The sequence below is a fragment of the Aphelocoma coerulescens genome, chromosome 3, assembly GCF_041296385.1.
Source record: "Aphelocoma coerulescens isolate FSJ_1873_10779 chromosome 3, UR_Acoe_1.0, whole genome shotgun sequence".
NCBI classification, from domain to species: domain Eukaryota; kingdom Metazoa; phylum Chordata; class Aves; order Passeriformes; family Corvidae; genus Aphelocoma; species Aphelocoma coerulescens.
In genome coordinates, this window is record NC_091016.1 from 82,750,128 (window position 1) to 82,772,092 (window position 21,965).

The 21,965-nt window shown below is 34.5% G+C and overlaps 1 protein-coding gene across 1 annotated transcript in view; it reads right to left on the reverse strand.

The window, feature by feature from the left end:
- The window catches only part of GRIK2 (glutamate ionotropic receptor kainate type subunit 2), a 357,596-nt gene that overhangs the window by 168,595 nt on the left and 167,036 nt on the right, over nucleotides 1-21,965 (reverse strand). Inside the window, exons 7-8 of the mRNA XM_069008590.1 lie at nucleotides 1,465-1,608; nucleotides 125-232 (exon numbers count right to left, since the gene is read on the reverse strand). Coding sequence (XP_068864691.1) covers nucleotides 125-232; nucleotides 1,465-1,608 — 252 coding nt within the window. The remainder of the gene's footprint in view (nucleotides 1-124; nucleotides 233-1,464; nucleotides 1,609-21,965) is intronic.

The following is a 21,965-nucleotide window of genomic DNA, read 5'->3' on the forward strand; positions in this document are numbered from 1 at the left end:
ATATTGAGTTGAGAGCAGATACTCTGTTTTACGTAACACATGAAGTACTATTGTAAATGTTTTTAAGGAGTAAGTTTTGTTTGGTTTTGTTTCGCACCTCCTTGGAGACAAATGTCTTACACACCTTTTCAAGACCTTCTTCCTTGAGGCTGATGACATCCAAATCAAAATCTGTCCTTAAGCCATTGGTTTTGTTGAAAGTTATTCTGCCTGTGAGGCCTTCCCAGTGGGCCTATGGAGAAAGAAAAAACAATTTCTATAAATAAGTACCTCTTCCTTTTTTGTATTCCCAAAAAAGACAAACTTTACACCTGCCAAAATAGGATCATTAATTATTCATTTCACATAAATAATTTACCTTGTGGCTGATTTTTGTTTTTAAATATTTTGTATTTAATTTTTCTTAATGAAATCAAACATTCCTTCAGTCTTTATAGACATTTTTTAAACTTTCCATGCCAGGCAAGAGACTCTTCTACTGAATGAGATAAAAGGCTGTTTTGTTTTCATTCCTCTATTATTCATGCATGCATTTCCACTTCTGCTTCCCTACATACCTCCCCCTCCCCAACCCTCAAGTTTCTCTGTTTCATTAATGCTGGACTTCGTTTCTTTCTCAGGAAATTTCATTCAAATAAAGTCTTACTTTTGCAAGATGCTGATTCCCCTGAAACCACATTGAGACAGCAAAAATTGAGGTCAGTGAGCCAGACTTCCTGAGCTTATTCCTCACTTTTCATAAAGTGCAATAGCCTCATTTTTTTATAACTGAAAATCTACCCTAGTTCTGAAACAATACAAAGGCAGAGAGGAAATGTGGGAAATAAAATTATCATCCTAGAAGGAAACAATATTGAAAAACAAAATACGTTCCATTGCAATTCTCCTCATCATCATATTTTGCATATCTAGATTGAGAAACACTGCATTAGGAGTTACAGTATGAGAGACTTGAATAGTCTACATAGTTCACCTTTAGCACCTTTAATCTCCTAGGTTTACTATCACTATCAGTATCTAAAGAGCATCTTGGAGAATCAAGGAGATGTATAGTAATTCACCATAGAAAATGAAAAAATAATTTAAACCAGGAAGTAGAATTTATTCCTGGCCCCTTTGAACTTATGCCAGTATTTAGTCACTGAACTTCTTGCAATCAGTCTACAGTTGTTTCAGGCGTTTAGGTTTTTATGCCACAAATGCTCCACACAGACCCAATTATCTACAAACATAAGTTTTACTTAAAATGTAGTTATTTCACCCTTTCATATTTTTTTTGTTCCAAGTAATACTTCAGGAAAACCCACTTTCAAATAAAAATGCCATCTTGCTTGTTAAACTCTTTATACATAAGATAAATTACCATCTACTGAACAAAAAGAAACAAAGCAGAGTGAAAGCAAAAGGAAATGGGAATTGGGAGAAGAGAAAGCAGGGTAGCAGGATCCTTTATTAGTGACTCACCTCCTTAATGAGACTCATAAAGCGGGTCCCAAAGCGCCATGGTTTATGGCGGTTGCACTGTAGTGAACTGACCGTCATCTGTGGGAACTGCTGGACAGCCACGGACACCACATGAACTGCATCATACATTAGTGCTGCATCCGTCTGAAATGAGAACAACAGCAGCGCCATGAGCACAAAGCAAACACAGGAGACAGGCCAGCAGAGAGAGAAGGAAACAACAAATTAGCACTGCTCATTAAGCTAAAGGGAAAAACGGTCCAACTGCTTGTGCAGCACTGTAAAATATAGCCTTTTTGCCAAGTCCTATATGACTTATGTCAAGATCTTCAGTCATTCTCAGCTTTTCTCTTCTTAATGCTGTAAAAAGGACTCAAATAGCTACTTTTCAGGATCATGGGAGTACACTGGTATCTGATGACTCATGTTACTTTAAAAAGCAGTGCGTTAGAGAGCTATATAAATCACTGTGTGCATGGTTGATTTAAGCTGGTTATTTTCATGAGTGATGTGAAAGAAAAAAAGAAACAAGTTGACAAAACCTTAGCTATAAAGGAAAGTGTACAGGTTCAGGAAGTAATGGGGGTTTTTTTGAAATTACAGACAAGGTACCATCCCAATGGTACCCAATTGATTTATTATTAACTTTTGAATGCGCATCAGTTCAAATCCCTATGGCAGAACTAAGCAGTATCTTCAATAAATCAGAGGTATATTAGAATTACATCAAAATGCACTATTAATTTTAAGAGTTTTCATGTCCCATCCTAAATAAATAGGCTTAGATGTAGTGTGTGCTAAGTAATGTTGTATTAGCACAGGACAGAGACAGCCTCTCTGTAAACACTGTCATGCTGTACAAGAACGTAACATCTCTCTGCTCTTCTCTTTGACAAACAGAGGCAAGCCTCGGAACCAAAAGCACAAGAGGACCTCAGATTCAGCTGGTGGAAATCAGTGCTATGCCATCTGCTCAGCATACCTTAGAGAAAAAGGACCTATTTCCCCTTCTCATTCACATAATTAGTGAGCTGTGAAATTAGTTCTTTAATGGATAGGAAACCTGGAGATTATTGCACTTGTCACAATACAATACAATGCAATACAAAATGAGCTTATATAGTGCCTTTCATGCAAAGGCATCCCAAGGCTCTTTACAATAAAACTAAACATAAAAATGCAAAATATATTCTACCATTATAGCCCATAAGCTACTGTTAAAGAGAAAAATATATGCTCACATTTAAATGGCTCTCCCAGGGAGAGATTTCAAAATTCAAACAGAAATAAATCCTAATTTTTAAATAGCCAGTATAATAGGTTTCAATGATCTCAGACTCCAAGCAGTTTATGCAGGGGCTCCAAATCAGTCAGAAAATATTTTTGCTGCCAAATTGTTCATTATCTTCAAGGCATTAAAATGCTTTTAAGGCAAGCTGATATTTAACAAGGAGGCAGTGAAACACCAAAAAGTTGGAATGACATGCTGAGTAAGCGTCATGCAAAGTTTAATATTCTAGAAGCAAGACTTGGCAGTAGTTGAAGTCTAGACAACAGCTTTTTAAATAAACTACACAATAAGTACAACACATAAATCTGGCTCAGAAATGCAAACTGTTTTTTAAATCAGTTTTACTTCTAAAACTGCAGTCCTTGTACCAATGAAGGAAAATTGAAATTGCTATGAGATTTTAGCAAAAAAAGCCCACAAAGAAGCAATCAGAATTTCAACACCAGCACCAACTGATTAATTAGATGCAAATTTGGAAGTAGAACTGCTAAGATTTGTCAGAAGGAATCAAATGGACATTGTGCCAGATGCAGAACAACATGGCTTTCTGTCAAATTCTATAAGCCACCGAGGTGGAAACCTGTAGGATGACAAAAACACCCAAAGATGTCAAAGGCACATGATAAGCTCTGGTAGATATATAGGGTGAGGCACTGGAACAGCTTCCTCAGAGATGTTGTGGATGTTTCCGTAGCTGGAAGTGTTCAAGGCCGATTTGAATGGAGCTCTGAGCAACCTGGTCCATGGCAGGCAGGGCTGGGACCAGATAATCTTTAAGGTTCATTCCAACCCCTTAACATTCTATGATTCTATGATTCTGAAAACATGTTGTCAAAATCTATTTCCTCATCAAAGACAAAGAAAATGAGGAAGAAAATGCAATAGTGTCATATCCATAACTCAGTTGACAAGCCCTGTCCTATCAGATGGATAAACCTGAATCTGCATCTACCAGTTACTACAGTCATTAATGTCAAGTTACAAACACATCATAAAATTAAGTATATCTAGATTTTCATGCAAAAACAAATATGTTGCTAAAATTCTTTTAAAAAGCCTGAACAGTTCTTTAAACGTTCTAGAATAAAATGTCCTATGCAAACTAAAAGTAAAAAATTAACCTTGATACATAGTATTCTCTAGTTAGTTTTGTATTAAACTGAATTGGATCATTAAAAATTTCAATGGAAGATATTGTACAGTTCATTTAATGCATAGCATGAGCCAAGCTTATTCTGATGATTAGTAAAGTATGCATATACTTCATTACATTTTAGTTCTTATGTTATCTTTTCCTGTATATTATCTGAATAATAGCAATACAGTAAGTAGAAGAGCTTATAATTTTCATATGCAGCTCATTTTTCTCAAGATCATCTTTGTCTTCCTATCTAGTCAGTCAACCTTTAGGCTTGTGAGATAAATCCAACTACATTTTAAAGGTCAAACTGTTTATAGGGTTTTGCTTAGTGTCTGATGGTCACTAATGTATTCTGAAAAATTTTGTGCATTAATTTAAATGATGCTTAAGTTCTTTCAAGTGTGACTTCCTTAGCTGCATCAAGAATGCAATGAAACTGCAAATGCTCACAAATGTATACCTGCATTTGTTTCCTAGGTGACCATGATAAAATTATTCAATAAATGCATAGAAGTGAAACACTTTCACTTTTTATTAACAAAGTCCTTGAAAATGTATGAACACATTAAAAGAAATTCATATCAAGTCTTTAATCCATTGTGAAACTTATTTCATCATGTACATCTGTTACTGACTGGATTTCAGACCGTAGTATCATTTGAAATGATTCAGACAGACTGTGGTCACTGGTTTAAGTGTTAACATGCCCGTTTCATACTGCAACAAGTTCTTCTTGCTAAGCTTGTATTTATTATTCTATTTATTTAAGTCTTCCAAGAGTTTAGAACAGAATGAGAATGTTGCATTCCCATTTGGCAAAAGGAGTGTAAATACACAAGGCGGGGCATGTTCAATAAGGAATGAATTTTCCATTGGCCTTAATAAATTGTATTTTATTTCTTACACAGCAGTAATGCCCTGGATAGAACACTGGATGCAAAGTCAGGTTGTTGGATTTGGGCTTTTTTATATATCCAGTTTGTTCGTAGTCAGGTTTATGAAGGACAGAGATGATGTAGTATGATTTGAAGAGTAAGAACAGAAGCTGTTTTACTTTAATCTAACAGCCTGAGCAAGTAGTAGATACTGGAGGTATAATGAACAGGACATTTTAACCAAATCTTCTCCCTCCCCAGCATAACTATTTTAGGGAAAAGGAACATTATTTTGGCGTCACTGCACAGTAAGGATTTACAGTGGAATACTTACTCATTTCAAAACTATCAAATGTCCTATAATCTCCTTAGCCTGCTAAGCAGTACTCCTCCTTTGATAATTACTTATTCTTCTCTTTTATATTTAGTGACAATTTAACACACAATACATAATTATTAGTTAGAAGGCCTTTAATAAATGGCATATTTCATAAATAAACAAAACACTTCCATTTTTTGTTCTACAACTTGCCTTTCATTTTTCCCCATATTACTCTTATATTTTAGGTTATTTCCATTATGAGTACAGTGAACAGATGTAGGCCTCTTTCTAGGTTTTTTTTTTATTATTATTATCACTATTTTCCTTTGAAGACTGATTTTCTTATAGAAGCTGCCTCTGCTTCCTTTCTTTTGAACAACTTAAAAAAGAATGATGTAAGAAAAGTCTGATGACACTTCAAGTCAAGAAGTGAAGACTACCTACAGTTCAGGAGAAGTGTCATTACTGGCACTGTTACTTTCCTTAAAGTTTGTTCTGTTTGATAAAAAATTTAAAACTTGACTTTAAAAATTACTGGATATAAACTACAGAAACAATGATAGGTTACATATAAAAATAAGCTAAGATTTACTTATAAAACTCTGCATTTTCTTTTTTATAGATTCTACTATGGCTTGATTTTAACGGATAGAGCTTGAATTATGTTAGGTCAATGTGATTTTAACCCACAAAACAGAGTAACTAGTAACATAAGAACATTTTCCCCCGAAGTCTCATATAACATGGTGCCAATAGTGCTAACATTACCCTACTCAAGTCACTACATATGCTTGATCAGCTACCTCCAAACTATACTTTCAAATCTGCCCTAAAAAGAGATTTTTCAAGAAGGTCCAGAACAAGAAGGTAATTTTTCTTTGTCTTTCCCAGGTGTGCTAAAGAGCATAGAAAGCAAGCATGGATAAAAATATTACAAAACAAACAAAAAAGCCCTTATAAACCCAATAGGAGCCATTTTATATTACAGATAGGGGCTTAAATTGTATTAAAATGAAATATCTTTAACAACCATTAGAAGAACTTCTGCACAAGCCCATCAACAAAAGACATTTCCGTTAGATGATGCCTGACAAATGCAGCATTATGCACACAAATTACAGAGACCCAACACACTACTACTACTCACAGAAAGCTCTCCCACACTCAAGGCAATTATAACAAGTGAATGAAATTAAGAAGAAATGGCTTGCAAAACTAGTTCCTCCCCTCCTCAGCTAATAAAGTCTATTGCCCCTGAAATCATTTCACTTAATTCTCACTTGCTAACACATCCCACAAAACCATTTTGCTAAGTGAGATTTAATAAATCTCTCAGCCTGGGATTAAATTTTACTGTTTTATGAACTGTTAAATTGCATTGTATGCTTACTAATGCTCATGTTTTCTTACTTCTTGACACATTCCTAACTCCACTCTGGGGTGCAATTAAGAAAAGAGTACAGGTATATTTTTTGACCCTCAAAAATGCATTCCAATAGGGAATAAGATACGAGTACCAGTAAGCTATAAATAATGTTCATCTAACTTTTTTAAAAATCAGTTAGCTTTATTTTTCAAAACACACTAGTATTTTAAATAAGACATAGCTGCTTAAATTCTTTTTCTAACATTTAGTGGTCTAGTGAATTTTGACAGGGGTTTGGTTTACAGAGATGTGTAGGCAATTTTAAGTAAATACAAAACAAATATAAATTATTTTCTCCCTCATCAAAGTACTTGTTTTAACATCCAAACAAAGCAAATAGTTTATCTCATATATTATCAAATAAGACTTTACACTAACAAAAATTCTTTAAATTTGTTTTTAATCTAGAAAAAGTGAACTAGAGAGGTAAATTTATATTTTAAATTGTAATTTTTTTCTTACACAAAAAGACGAAAGAAAATAAAGGATTTCCTCTTTTGCCTCAATGCCTCCTAGTCTGATCTCCAATTCGAAGCAAAATAGCAAAGTAGAACATGAAGCAATGACAAATTTTTACAAAATGCCAAGAGAAAAAAGAAATAGGAAAAGCACTGCAAATTATACTGATATGGTTGCCACACTTCTTGTCATTACATTGTCATTATATAGGAAAGAATATGCATTCTTTTATTGACAGAATAAACACGTATTAACTGGTATAAAATTTTGAAGTGGTAGAAACTTTTATATCTCTCAGAACATTCTTAATAATGCTATTTGGTAGAATATTTACAGTGTTAAGGACCTGAAAGTATATGAAAATGAATTAGGTGGATAGCCACTTATTGCAGTTTGATTTTAACTTATTGCAGGTGAAACTTTCAGATAACTTGAAATTTTGTCAGAAATGGACACAGGAAATCTATTTAGCAAGTAGTTTAAACACAGGTTTCCCTGAAATAAGAACAGCCGCAGTATTTCTCCCATCTGCTTGACCTTTGATTGAAGATCTGAATTCCATTTTAGCAAATAAAATGTTAAAGATTTAGAATACAACCTGAAGTGAATAGGAAAATTTTGAATTACTTTTTTCTGAAAAGGACACTTTGTCATTCTTAAGCAAGACCTTAAATCTTAATTATGAGAGGAAAATTTAATTTAATGGTATAAGTAGTGTTAAGGAAACTTCCGTGTCCGACCATCCAGGAGCCACTCTAGCAGTCACAGTCACACCACCTGAGCTGGGACAGAAGTCCTTCTGCAGCCACACCCCCCCCACTCACACAGTCAGACCGGTTTTCCCATAGCTCAACCCCAGCTTTCCCACAGCAGAGTCTCAGACATCCTTATCCTTAAAATAATTTAATCACGGTGTAATAATTAAATAAAAAAAAAACCAGCTCAAGCTGGTGCCTGCAAGTAGGGACCCAGGACAAAGGAATCCCTGGGCTTATATGCCCTCACAGTCTAAATGCAGGAAAGTCTTGGGATCATCAGCTCCTGCTGTGTCTCCCAGCGTGAGGAGATTGACCGCTGGACTAACAATCCCTTAGAATTAGACTTGAAACTTGTCAGAATTTACCCGTGAGAATATTACGGTGAAATTTTGCAGCTTTAGTAAAACCCACAGAGAAGGCCAAGAAGATAATTAATAAGAGAAGATGTTCTGGACACGAGGGGAGGATGCTCTTGTTATGGGACATTGAGAGTGTACAAGGAAGAACTTGTGGATAAGATGTAGCAACTATACTTTTGCTTGTATAGTTGATTGTTTGCTGCCTAATGGTCATTGTTTGTTAGACAGCCTTGTCATTGTTTGCTAAGCAGCCAATCTTAAATTAGGCCACAGCCATTGTGAAGATGTATAAGAATAGCAGTAGAGAAAATAAAAAATTTTTCTACCTTTCTCGGCTATGGATTATGACTAGTGTGGCTTTTATGTCCTCCTCAATTACAGCCACACCAGCGTCCAGTCACCTGGCCAGGCCACAGGTCCCCGTGTCCTTTGTTATGCAAAGGACTGGCAGTTCCAGGCCTCTTGCCTAGGACTCCTGGCCAGCCAGAGCTCAACCTGCAGCTCTCACACGGAGCTACCTGCACTGAATGTATTTCTCAATAGTAGGAAGAAATTGAGAATATTTAGAAATGCATCTTTGGAGGCTTCAGTGTCTGACTTTGATTGCATGACAGTCTGGTTTCAAAGCCAGTCTCTCTACCCACTAGCATGGTTTCCTATTCTGACAGAAGGTTAAGTTGTGCCTGATTTCCTGGACTTCTCATCAACTTCTCATTCTCACTTATTTTAAAATCAACCACTTATTTGACAAGTTATGTGTCATTACTTTGTACAAGTGTTCAGGGTAGTTTGTTTCTTTCCAATCACAGAAAGAGGAAAAAGCTCTCAATATAAATCATTCAGCCTATATGATCATCTGCACTTATCGGGAATAATGGAATAAGTACTAACAGCATGGGGGCAGAAAAAAGTCAAAAAAATATATTTCTAATTATATTTTTTTGAAATGTATTTCTTACATATTCTATTTTCTGTGATTTCACAGGATCCTGTAGATGTCTCATCATGTCATAAACTCTACTAATCCAAGAATAAAATTATCTTCATTGTATTTCTTGCAATAGCAAAAGTCAACTGACAGCATAACCCTTTGCAGAATGTGCTTATACAATTAACAAGATGTTATGATATTTTTATTTAAGTTCTACAGTTTTATATATGTATAGGTTTACACATATCCTAAAAAAAAAAAAGTTAATATTTCCAGGTGAAAGATATTTGAAGTACTTTCTCAACCTTCCTTCTGACTTTAGAAATTATGGTATATGCTATAATATTTTTTGCAATAAAATACCTCATCACACTCTTATACACCTTAGGGACAGATAGCAAAAACCTAATTACAAGGAACAATGGGTCATTATTTGGTCTTTGGTAGTCTATTTCCTTTCATCTGTTCTAAAGTTCAAAAAATCAATATGATTGTTATCACTGCAACTCCATCAACCACATCCACAAAAAAGACCTGACTGCTACTGTCATATTGCCTCAGCATTCAAGACTTATCACAGCACATGAAAAGTCCTTCTGCATGAGCAATTCATAAGTAATTACAGAAAGATCCTACTCAGCATACACAGTGAATACTTTTGTACCTGCATGCAACAAGAAAGTACACCTGGGAATGCAAATGAGAGGCATAAAGCTGGTATAATCCAGAGATTAAATGTAAATCTGATGCTAAATAGAGGAAAAACCCCACATTCTAAAGAGTGAATCTCTAAGTAGCCTCTTTTTCTATCCTGCAAAAATTGTACGATGTTTGTGGATTTCAGAGTTTTCACATATTCAAATTTTTCAGGTAAAATGACAAAAATAAATGTATATTGATGATTTTGAAATGTAGATAAAAGAGTTATGAGCATTAATAATAAATGTCTTTCTCTTGTTTTAAATTTCTCTGCTCAGAAAGGACTAATGATGCAGACTTTAATATCTTCAGCAAAAAAGATGATTACAGATTATATGTACAGCACTACAAAGTTCATGTTTGCAGAAGAAAACAAAATGTTAAGCGGTATAAAACATAACTAATCCATGAAACAGTATGTATTTATTTCAAAATAGAATTCTGTTTTATGTCAATCTTCTATAATTCTTTTATTAATTTATGTCCTATGGCTCTGTTCTAAATAATTTTTTTTTTTTCTTTTGAACTAAAACATCGTTAAAGTCAGTAATATCTAAAGAAAAAGGTATTAAAAGACACACTGCTGTCCTGCAACTTAGAAAATCCATCATTTTTTAGATTTTAAAAGTAGGTATTTTATGTGGGGATTTTTTTGTCTTTGAGATTGTTTTGAGGTTTGGAGCTTTTTAGGTTTGTTCTGCTTTGTTTGAGAAGCATATCTATTTTTTAGATTTTTTTTTCATAAATCTCTGATCAACTTGTATGCTAGATAGTCTAGATATATTACAGAAAATCAAACTGACCTTGCAATATTACTTTTTTTCTTTTCCATTGTGCCTCCATCAACTGCCTTTCGCTGTATAATTACATTTTCACTTCAATTAAGTTCTCCATTAATTAATATTTATTTCAGAAAAAAAACCCTTTTTATCGTGTTATGATGCTAGTTCTAGTAATCAGGTTCTCATAAATTGCTGATTCCAGCTTCACAGAGTAGACACGGAATTAAATACATTGACATATTTGCATTAGACACATTTTGTTTCGATTAAAATCTGCTTACAGTAAGTCAATTTATTCACTGATTGAAAAGTTCCTTTCTGATTTGTGACACTACTTTTCTGGGCTATCTTCTAAAACTGCCCTCATAAAACCAGCTTTCATTGGATATTATTCTAATATACTAGCTCACAAAAATTTACCAAATTTAAGAACAGCTTCAAATTGTGATGGTTCAGGAAAAGCTGAGTAACTTTTAATGGGATCCTCAATGGCTAATGAAGAGAGGTACCTTGACACTGAAAGCTCATTGGAAATTTTAGGTACTTTGGTATCCTTGCATAGCAAGTTCAAAACATTAAAAGTACATTAAAAATAAGGCTACAAATAAACGAAGATAAAGAAAAATTGTATGTGTAGGTTTTATGCATACAAAATTTCCAAAACTGAAAATTTACTTGCAGAAATTCAGTGCTAAAAGGAATACAGGCTTATTAATCAGAGCAGCTCAAACTGATATTGCTATCATGTTAGACATAGACACTCTTCTGGTGAATATAAGAACCAACCACAATTTTTCTGGTGATCAGATTTTTTTAATATGTATTTGAATCTTGGTATGTTCAATAAAATTTGCAACAATATACAGAATTCAAACTCACACAGAGATCCATCCTGAAAATTTTGGAACTCTCTCTAAGCACAGTCCACTTTCAATGGGATATTTCTATCATAAAGCCAACTCATAGTATATAATTTTCATCATTACTAAACCAAAAATAGGAACTAAAAACACTGAATATTCTTCCAGCTTTTTCAATACTCCATCAGGATTTCATCCATCAGGGTAACAGTCAAATTTCTTCACTGCATCTAAATCTACATTTAAAAATAAAAATGTGCCCAAGCTTATGCAGAAGTTTTAAGAATTTCTCTGCATGTCTGACTAATCTGGTGAGAATTTATTTTTCCTGAAACTTACATATACCTCTTAACTATGCTTAAGCAAGATTTAAAAACATATTTTTCATACCATTCATCTTATTTTTCAGAACATTGTACATGTCTGAAACAGTCTGTAAGAAAGAAGAAAGAAGAGAAAGAAAACTGAGGAAATATAGAAGTATTTAGCCTCAGTGTCACAAGGATTTCTAGTTTTCTCATTCACACTCACAAAACAACTCTCCTAGCCAAATGGCCTTTGACAGATAAAGCAATATATTAGTCTTGTCTCTAAAACTAAATGGAAGAGATTATTGATCGGGTATGGAAAACTTACAGGAAATAATATAATATTTTTTTGACCCCTGGATAGGGAGCAAGCTCAAAATATAGTGTCACAAAATTAAAATCACAAAGGGTCACATTTCACCCAGATGCCCGATGTTATGGTCTTATCGAAACAGATTGTTTTGCAAAGAATCCTATACAGAAATAAACCCACTCAGGTTAAAAATTTAATCATCTTACTGTCTTCAACTCTTATTTCCTATAAAAAGTTTCATGAACAGTAGAACAATGCATATTCATAGAATGAAAATTGTTTCTCCTGAAGTTGTTAATCTAAGATGTTAACTTCTGCCCTTGATAAAAAAATTCCAGATATCACAGAGTTCAGTAAATGTCATGGTTGTTTAGAAAAGCCTTTCCTGACTGGTCATGAATAGCTTGAGGCAGCAGGCAGCATAGAAATGATATCTGCAAGACAGTAGTTTCTTAATTTTAATGTAGTTATCTATTTCATCACATATTCTAGGGAAGGCCTGAGTAATCTAAAGCTCAAAAGGTAGATATTTCAAAGTCTCAGAGTTATTAGCGGTTGATTTCTTCACAATTCTTAATCTAATATTTAATGAAAAGTGTAACAAAAAATTATCCAGTTATAAAAATCACAAAAAGTCTTTGAGTTTCAAGGAGGTACAACTATTTCCAATTTTTCAGAAAGAAAGCAATGTAAGAGAATTATTTCTGCAGACTTCTCTTACTGCATGAGACCTTTCTCAAAGACTGCATGAGTTCTTTATATTAAAATATCTAAGAACCAGTCTATCCATACAGTGCAGTAATTTAAGAATCTCAATCTCACAGAGCTGTAGTTCACCAAAAACACTGACACAGGAGCAGTGAAATTTGACACCAGAGCCATTAGTAGTACAAGGCTGCCAAAGCATAAATAGGAAGCACTTTTTAATTACTTCTCAATTCTCGTAACTTCTTATTATATTTTCCATAGAACCGCTGACTTTCTAAATGATGTGGAACAGTTTTCCTCTTGCAAGTGTGCTTCCACAAGGAAGTTGATGTGTAAGGGTCTGCTTCCATAAACATTTAGCTAAATTAATTTGATTCAAACACAAATGCTTTTAACAGGCTTGTTTTGATATTTTAAACAAGTATTAAATCGATACTATTTACTTTCCTTTCTCTATATGGATTTCTCTATGTCTATTTTTGCTTTAGTCTGTCACCAAAACAAAAACAACACTTGCCCACTCGTTTCCCTCTCATTAAGATTTGTTCTCACAATAAGTTTTGAAGGCTTCATTGCTGTGAAATACTTGCCACAGATTTTAATTTTGAACAGCAGCAAGCTTTTGAAGTGACTCTCCTGATGTGTGACACCACAGAGCAGTGCTCTGGTGCACATCATAAAAAGGTCTCATAATGCATGAACCAGGCTCTCTTAAAATAAAATTCACTGAAAGATGTGATTGAGGGCTGTACTTTATGTGCTCCATCTGCTAATTGGCTTTGTCCAAAGGAATGGACTAGCAAGAGACTGAAGCAAAGTAGCTGGAAATAGAAGAGTGTGAAATAAGAAGTGTCAGGTTTTTGGCACCAACAGCTTTGCTTTATGAGGCTGCCTCCAATGGGCCTTTTCTCTTGTTATTGTAGCTGTGCCATAGTAAATTCCAATGATCACTTGAGAAAATCTGGTGCCATCTTCAGGTTTATTCTCTTTTGTTATTGTTCTGAAAATATTAGTCTTATCTTCACTCCATCTCTAATTCAAGTGTGCAAATCCTGACCCTGTTTACTCAAAAAAAGAAAACAAACTTCTGATTTGAAACAAAGACTTTCTGCCCTGAAAGGATGGTGGCTACTCATTTGAAGTATGAGGAAATGAAAAATAATAAAGCATTTTCATCTCTACAGATATGAAGAATGGAGAAGCAATGTGTATATGCAATTTATTTATAGTAGATAATAGCTTTTTATAGTGGTCAATATAAGGCTGGGTTGAAAGCCATTTGTCAGACTGTACAAAAGCAAAAGAATTGAAGATGGGAATGGTTGCCTTTGGCTCTAACTGTTAAAAACCAGTTATCAATCTTCATCTAAGTCTTCAAGGAGCTTCTCTTGGTGAGCAATCAATACTGCATTGGCCACCATAGCTCATTTAATTATTTTCATCCTAAATATCCTGTCAGCAGGGGGAAGTCTTCCTGAGTTTAATTAATTTTGAGACCATTGATTTTTTTGCCTTTTCCTTTCCCGTGGTTACACATGCAGACACAAAGGCACAGACACACACTTTTAGCCTGCAAGCTATGTAAGATGTATGACAAGTCCTTGGTGAAAACCCTGCATATAACTCTAGTATACCTAGATGACATGCAGCTTTACTTTTAAGCTTTTAAATTTTTAACCTTCAACTGCTGCAGATGAGCCTCTGGCATCTAAATGTAGTTGGGCAAAACAGTAAATTGAAAAGCATGTTTGCTGAATAGCTTTCAATTAAAGAATCCTTAAATCAATAGGCAGTAAGGATATCACAGTCACAAGCCTGCTATAAGTTACAGAGAGTCACAAAGACAGAGAATGGAAGTCAGGGAACTGAAAATAGTAGTGGAAATCATGAATTTACATTATATTTGTAAATAAATAAAGATGTTGTATTGATGGATATCATTAACACTCAAAATAAAAATGTTTTAGGCCCTAGAGTGCTGTGTCACATTTCCCCTATGTTAAATAGTAGAAACAAACAAGACAGAATGCAAGTCACTCAGACCAGTCTTAAAATTTGTAAAAGACAAGCTCACAGCAGAAGTTAAAGAAAAAAGGTCTAGTCTATATACCTTAAGAGAATAATGCATCTTCTACATGAGAATGCTTGCATCCCATTCTCAGAGAAAACTGTTAACCCTGTAAATCCCTACATTGTAAATCGGTGAGATGACTGCTCTCAGGGCCCCCAGCAAAAGCCTGGGAATCAGGAAATGGCACTCTTAGAAGTCCACTTTTCCCCTTAGAATAGCATTAGTACTTCTGTCTAAAAAGTGATGTCAATCAGGTAACAATATATTACTTTGAACCCAAAACAAGGTTGAATTGCTACTTGGTCTATGTATAGAGCTACCTGTATTAGGGATACTCCTGCATAAGGAAACAGGCCTATTAAGAAAAAGGAAGTTTCCACTAAAAAAAACACTCAAGTAAAAATATAAATAGCTAAAAAATTGTGTATCTGGTGTTGAAGAGATCAGATGGATTCATTTCAATTATATGTATAGCTTGTCATCTCATTTGTGCCACTTCCACCTTTTCAGGAAAAAGAGGGAAAAAACCACCAATCTGTAGTAAATAAATTGGCAGCTATACTAATAGAGAATAATTAAAATCTACATGCATTCTAGAGTTCAAAACCTCTTCATTCCTAGCCCCACTGCCAGAGATGACATTTTATTTGTAGCTAATAATAAAGCAGTTATATATGATTATTCTTATTTAACATGGCATGTAATAATTGTGGAACTACTTACTTTTATAAAAAGAATATAATTTCATAAGATGCCAGTACATCAGAAACAAGGGAAAGCGACACATTCTGTTTTAACGCCACTGTAAAAGGGACAGAATTTTCTGTATCAACGAATGTCAGAAAAGATTCAGTATTGCAGAAGAGAAATTAAAGCAACGTTAAAGGGATACATAATACCATTAATTATCCTGCTTCTAGTTGCAGTCTTGAAAAGAGAGGCTGCTCCCAAGTAGAGCAGCCAGTTATAAATGTTTTCCATCAACATTCTTAGCTTAGACCTTGGACAGTGTTTCCATGTGCAGCTCTCCATAACAAAATGGTTTTCTCCACTATCTTTCTCTGAAAATGATAAAAACTGCCTCTAGAATGAAGCCAGTAATTTCTTTCTCAAATCCCATGAAGCTTAAATACATTTAGTTTAAATCTGAGAAGCAGGCGGTGTTAATTATTTTTGCTTTACAAATTAAAAAAAAAAAAAAAAGAGCATTTAATATTATTTCAGTTGGTTAAAATCTGAACGAAATTAATAGATTAAAATACTGGTAAAATGTCATCACTGTATTCTCCTTGGATGAGTTACTGCTGTCTAAATAGCTATGTATTAAAATTCTGAGAAAGTCGCTTTCTCTGCCACAATCCATTAAGCAGGGTATAGCATTAACACAACTGAAAGAATTTGGAACGTAGATGTTTGTTTGAAAAATGAAAGGTGGGAAAAATAAAACCAGGAAGCAGTTCTGTACTTCAGAGACAAATGCAGTTCCTCTCACAGATGTTCCTCAGGGAAATAAACAGCAGCAGCTAGGCCAAGTCAAGAAAGCTCCCTGAGAAGAAAAGCAAGATAGTAAAGTACTCTACCCCATGCTCGCCTTCCTCTGGGAACTGTTATCTTGCTCAAACGAATCCAACTCACTAAAACTGACAGTTGTGGACTGCTTTTATTCTTAAAGGATTAACATTAGGGAAAAAAATATGAAGTTGAATTATCTTTCAAGATGCAAACTTACTGAGAGACTATCTAATCACTGCTGCTAAAGAAGGAAGTATTTGCTGAGACTCCAGTCTCTTTTTCTTGTGCATAACTGGCACAAGAGATCTGCTGAGAGACTGCTTTTTCAAGATGGTTTACATTCTTAAGAAGAAAAAAAATAGGAAACCGAGCCACCAAATTATCCTTAGAGAGTAGTAAATATAATAAAAACCTCTTAAAGACTGAACACCTGTTTGCATACACATTTATGAGCATTTCAGGGCTATTATTTGGATGTACATAATATATGCAGCTTTATGTATGAATATTTTCAAAGTGTACTTCCTTTTAAAAATTTCATCCCAGTGAACTGTAGCTTTACAGAACAAATTGTTATAGAATTCATTTTTATAACTTCAACCATCTAAAAACTACCAGGAGAGCTATGAATTAAAGACTGTGATTCATCTGGTTATCCTGAGCTTAGAGGAAGTCTAGACTTATAGCTTATGTTGTATACCCTACTTTGAGTAAAACTCTCTTGACAAATTTCAAGCACTTCAAACTATAAAAACCCAAGACCTGAATGGAAACTGTAAGATGCAATTCCTATGAAACAAATCAAATTTTATTATATAATTATAATAAGCTCTAGTCCACCCAAGGTAAGTCCAAGGGAGTAAACTGTTTCATTGGAAAATACTGTACTTATTCTAGAAGTTAGACTGGATGCTTCACAGCTGTGGTGATCCACAAATATGGATTCCTGTCTCTGCTAAGCAAATTGCTCTCTAGACAAGCTGCAGCATTTCTGTTTCTAAAAGAGTTGAAAATATGTTGTTGCTTTATCTAAAGGGTGATTTCATATATACAAATGAGAAGCAACAGATCAAAAATATCACAAAGATAGTATTGCAAACAAAGAGATTCTGAACATAATTCTAGTTTTCTTAATCCCATTCATTCTTTATTATGAGAAGTGGGAAAGGGAATAGGAGATGTCCCACATTTAGCATTTATTTGAATAATAAATAAAACATCTTATGTTAATTGTATCAGACCAGACAGAACAGAAAACACACTTGTGCTTATTACTCTAATTCAAGCAGTAGAAGCAAAATATTTTTGTCTCAAAATTTTGTTTTCCTATTTAATTCAAGATTATGCAAAACAAAAAGAAGATGCAAGATACACCTTAAGAAATGTGGAAACTAATTAGAATTCTAAAACTGAAGATGCAAAGCCCATTGAGACCAGTCTATCTTTGCTTATAACCATTTTAATTTTTAATAGGAGTTAGACAGCAGGTAGTATTTCATAGTTTTAGCATGCACATTGACTGCCTCATCAGCCATAAACTCATAAACATTCCTTGCACCTACTTGAAGTATGATAGCAAGAAGGTTTTACACATTTCCTAAATGCATTTTGCTGTCCTTACCTCCCTTATTCTGAACAATCAGCAGTTTAGATTGTTCCACTCCTGTAATTCAAAGCACTACTCAGTATTTTATTGAGAAATTTTAGCAATATTTCAAAATTAGCACCTGTACAGAAGCTTATTTCCTTGGACGTTCTTCCACATGTTTACTTAAGCTCAACTTCTTAACCCATATTTCCACTAGGATCACATTGAAACCTTAATGTGACAGGCAACTTCCTCAGGAAATGTACACTGCACACGTTCACTGGTGCTAGAGATCTTTGAAACAACTGATTAAGATGCACAAAAGTTAAGTGCAAGGGAAAAAACTTTTCTAGAAGGGGAGGATGGAGAATGAGAGTTCCTTATCTCTGCTTGTGGTGCAAATGCACTTCTCTATGCAAGAACAATAGTACCCTGCCCCACTCTCCTCCCAACTGCTTTTACTTACTGAAACACTACTAAAATATTTAACCACTAAGGATTATAAGAGTAACAGGTGAAACATATGAGAAGTAAGGAACTCTATCAATAACAAGTGGGTTCAAGCTATGCTAAGCAAAAAATGGGATATTGATACACACACAAATGGACAATAAATAAGATACAGAGCTCAAGAAAAGAAAAAAGGACTCAAGGAGATTATATTTTCTATTTCTACTGGAAAGCTTTCTTACTAATAGTGTTAAAAGAAAAGAGAAATGATCCAAAGGGTTAATCTAATGTTGCTACTTTACTAGTAGCTCCTCAGGGTGAGTGCAGCAGAGATGTTTATGTACCTAAATTTATTTCAGCTGCAGATCCAAATAAAGTGGCAGAATAAATTATTATCAGATTAAGGAAATTTCAAACTGAACAAAGTAGACAAACATGCAACACTTGTGAAATGTATACAGTGTGGTTTTTCTACCTTATCAAGCTCACATATGAACAGCACAGATATTAACCACTGCAAAAAAAAGACAAAAAATTAATTTCAAGTTCTTCCAAAACAGATTACATAGAAGAAATTTGGTAAATCCAGATTACAAAGGGAAAAAGCTTGCACTTTTCTAATTAAATGCATAATCATAGCTGCAGATTCATGTTAGCAATGCTAAATGTCTTCTGTTTTAATGAGCCATTTGAAATGAAATGGTTGCCTGCAATTAGACATCTGCAGTCCAAGGACAGCAAGCCAAATGTGTAGTCTGTTTGCCAGAATTACAGTTGCATTCCTCAGCAGGACAATAAGGAGAATGGATAATTGTAATTATAACATATACATCCCTTAGTGTTCTGTGGTTGAAAGAGTGTGAACAACAAGGGCTCTTAATACATTTAATTGCTGGCTGCTAATAAAGGGTTGTCAAAAAAAAGAACCATTTTTAAAATGCATTCCAATTCCACTACGAATTACAAACCAAGGTCACTAACTACCCACCTGAGGAGTAATCTCCCAGAAAACTGTCTCTCAGACCTTGTAAATATCTAGTCACACAGGCCTGGTGTTCAGGAAATTGCAAGCTCATATAAAAACAAGTTGAAGAGATGGGAGACAACAGAGATATTATTCTAGAGGGTTTAGTACATGCTGCAAATTCTCTACTCAGATTCACTTTGCAAATATCTTTGCAAGCTTTTTTCATGAAAACTTGAATGAAGATCCTAAACACTTTTTAGATGTGTGTATTTCTGTCTCTTTCCTTATACACTTAACATACCTGAATATTTCAAGTATCAAATGTTTCCATTCCGTTATAGGAATAAAAGAAAAAAAAAAAAATTGAAATTTATCTATTGAAATTCAGGGCAGAAATCATAGCTGCATTTCTGAGAGAATGCTTCTCTCACTTTGCCAAATTACAAAAAAAAGAAAAATAGAATTTAATTACCTTCAGATTGTATCTTTCATTCAGTGCTGCTCAACTTTGCACTTTACTGTGACAATTCAAGAGTAAAGACCTTATTATTTCTTCTGTCTTTGTTATATATTCTGAACATGGATTGAAAATTCACTGTGATATAAGTTCTTCTGTAGCAAGCAGCCACCTGAACTGATCTATTCTGTGAAATCCCACTGATTTTTTAAAATACAATTCATTAATAGTATGACAAAATAAGTGAGAGCATTCTACAGAAATAAGAGTTTTTCCCAGCTTATACACAGGCTATCATGTTTAAGTTACTAGGTAAGACTTTTTAAATGCATTGCTTTCCTCCGTTTTTATTTTCACCCATTCCTAGATGAAGCTGAAACTGAGATTTTACATTTTTTGAATCGAATAGATTCAATTTTCCAGATGTAACACTTGACTAATTCTTTGTATCCTCTTAAATACTTCTCTCAGGTGAACCACCCAACTTGCTGAATTTCTATAATTTTAGAAACCATGGAAAAGATCTTTATTCTAATACTCAGTATTGTTACATTAAACCTTTAGGAACCCAGACCTCCAAATGGAGTCCACATGCCTTATGTAATTCCATACCTGGTGCACAGGACATTTCAGCACACAATTCATCTTAGCCAGCATTCTAATTCAGCTAGCCAGTAGCAACTGGTCAGCACAAAATAAAATCTCTTTCTTTTTATAGACTTAAATATTTAAGAAAGTGTGGAACCTCCACAACACAGGCACCTAAAGCCTGTGAACCTCTCCTCCTCCACAGGCCTCAGCCACTCCTTTGTAAAGAGACAGACAACTCATTCCTTTTTAAAACTTTGCCTCCGTTTTACCAGAATATAGAGAAAACTCACATTCTCCTTTGACTGGAAGATGGGAAGCCTGCTGGCATATAAAAATTAGGTACAAAATTACTAGATATCTAGTTGTGGATGAAAAAAGAACAGTTGTTAGACTTGTCTTCTAAAAGCTTAAAACCAAATTTTGGTTTCCCAGTGCTACCTAGGAATGGTTGAGAAATTCATCCTTCTCTTGTCTGAGAACGACTGTCTTCAAAGCACAGGAAGACAAATAAAAGATAAAGCAACATAGGAGAAAAAGGATTTAGTATTAGAAGATTCTGAACAGAAATAACTAGCATTTTCTATGTCCTGCAATCTTCCCTTTTTCTGCTTTCAGTGGAGGGAAGAAAATATGAGAACATCAAGGTGCAAATAAAAATCTAACTGGGCTTAAAAATGCTAAATGTAAGACATTATCCTGGGCATACAACACCAAAAAAAAAATAATATTTGCATAAATTTTAAGTTCTCCTTAAACCTGATGTTCAAAAAAGTTCTGCAAATTTCTGTATACTATTTATTACCTTCAGTGCCCTTTTCCAATTTTTCCAGTTAAAAACCTCTGGTCTTTCTTTGAAGATGCTTCAGTCATCACCATAAACCACCTGTGATTCTCACGCTGTCTACACAAGCAATTGTAGATGTTTACACTCTATGCTGTCATACTTCATTCCCTACTTGTATGTTCCAATGAATGACATGTTTACTATCAGAACATGGCTCCAAGCAATTCATGAGGACATGATTCAGCTAGCTCTTTTTAAAACATAAAAAAAATGCATTACTTACAGAAGCCATCCCTGTTCATCACCTTTCACTAAACTTCTGGATTTTCATTGACATAATGCTACAAAGCAACCAACAGGTTTTTTTCACACAGTTGTTCTTCATTTTCTATTAAAAGTACAGAGAAGCCAAGCAGAACTATATTTAATGAGGACTGGATCTTTTCTTTGGATGTTGTCATTATGAGGTGTTATACAGTGTACAAAGTTATTTCTTTAATCTGCCCATAGAGTAGAAAAGCGCTGTAATAAGAAATTCTTTGCTTCATAGAATTACAAAATGGTTTGTGTTGGAAGAGACCTTAAAAATCCTCTACTTCCAAAACTCCTTGCCATGGACAGGGACACCTTCCACTACACCAGGTTGCTCAACGCCCCATCCAACCTGGCCTTGAACACTTCCAGGGATGGGGCAACTTTTCTGGGCATCCACAACTTCTCTGGGCAAACTGTCCCCTCTTCTGCAAAAACTGGCCCAATGTTTCACAGCCTCACAGTAAAGGATTTCTTCCTAATATCTAATTTAAACCTACTCTCCTTTCTGTCTGAAGCCATTCCCCTTTATCCTAT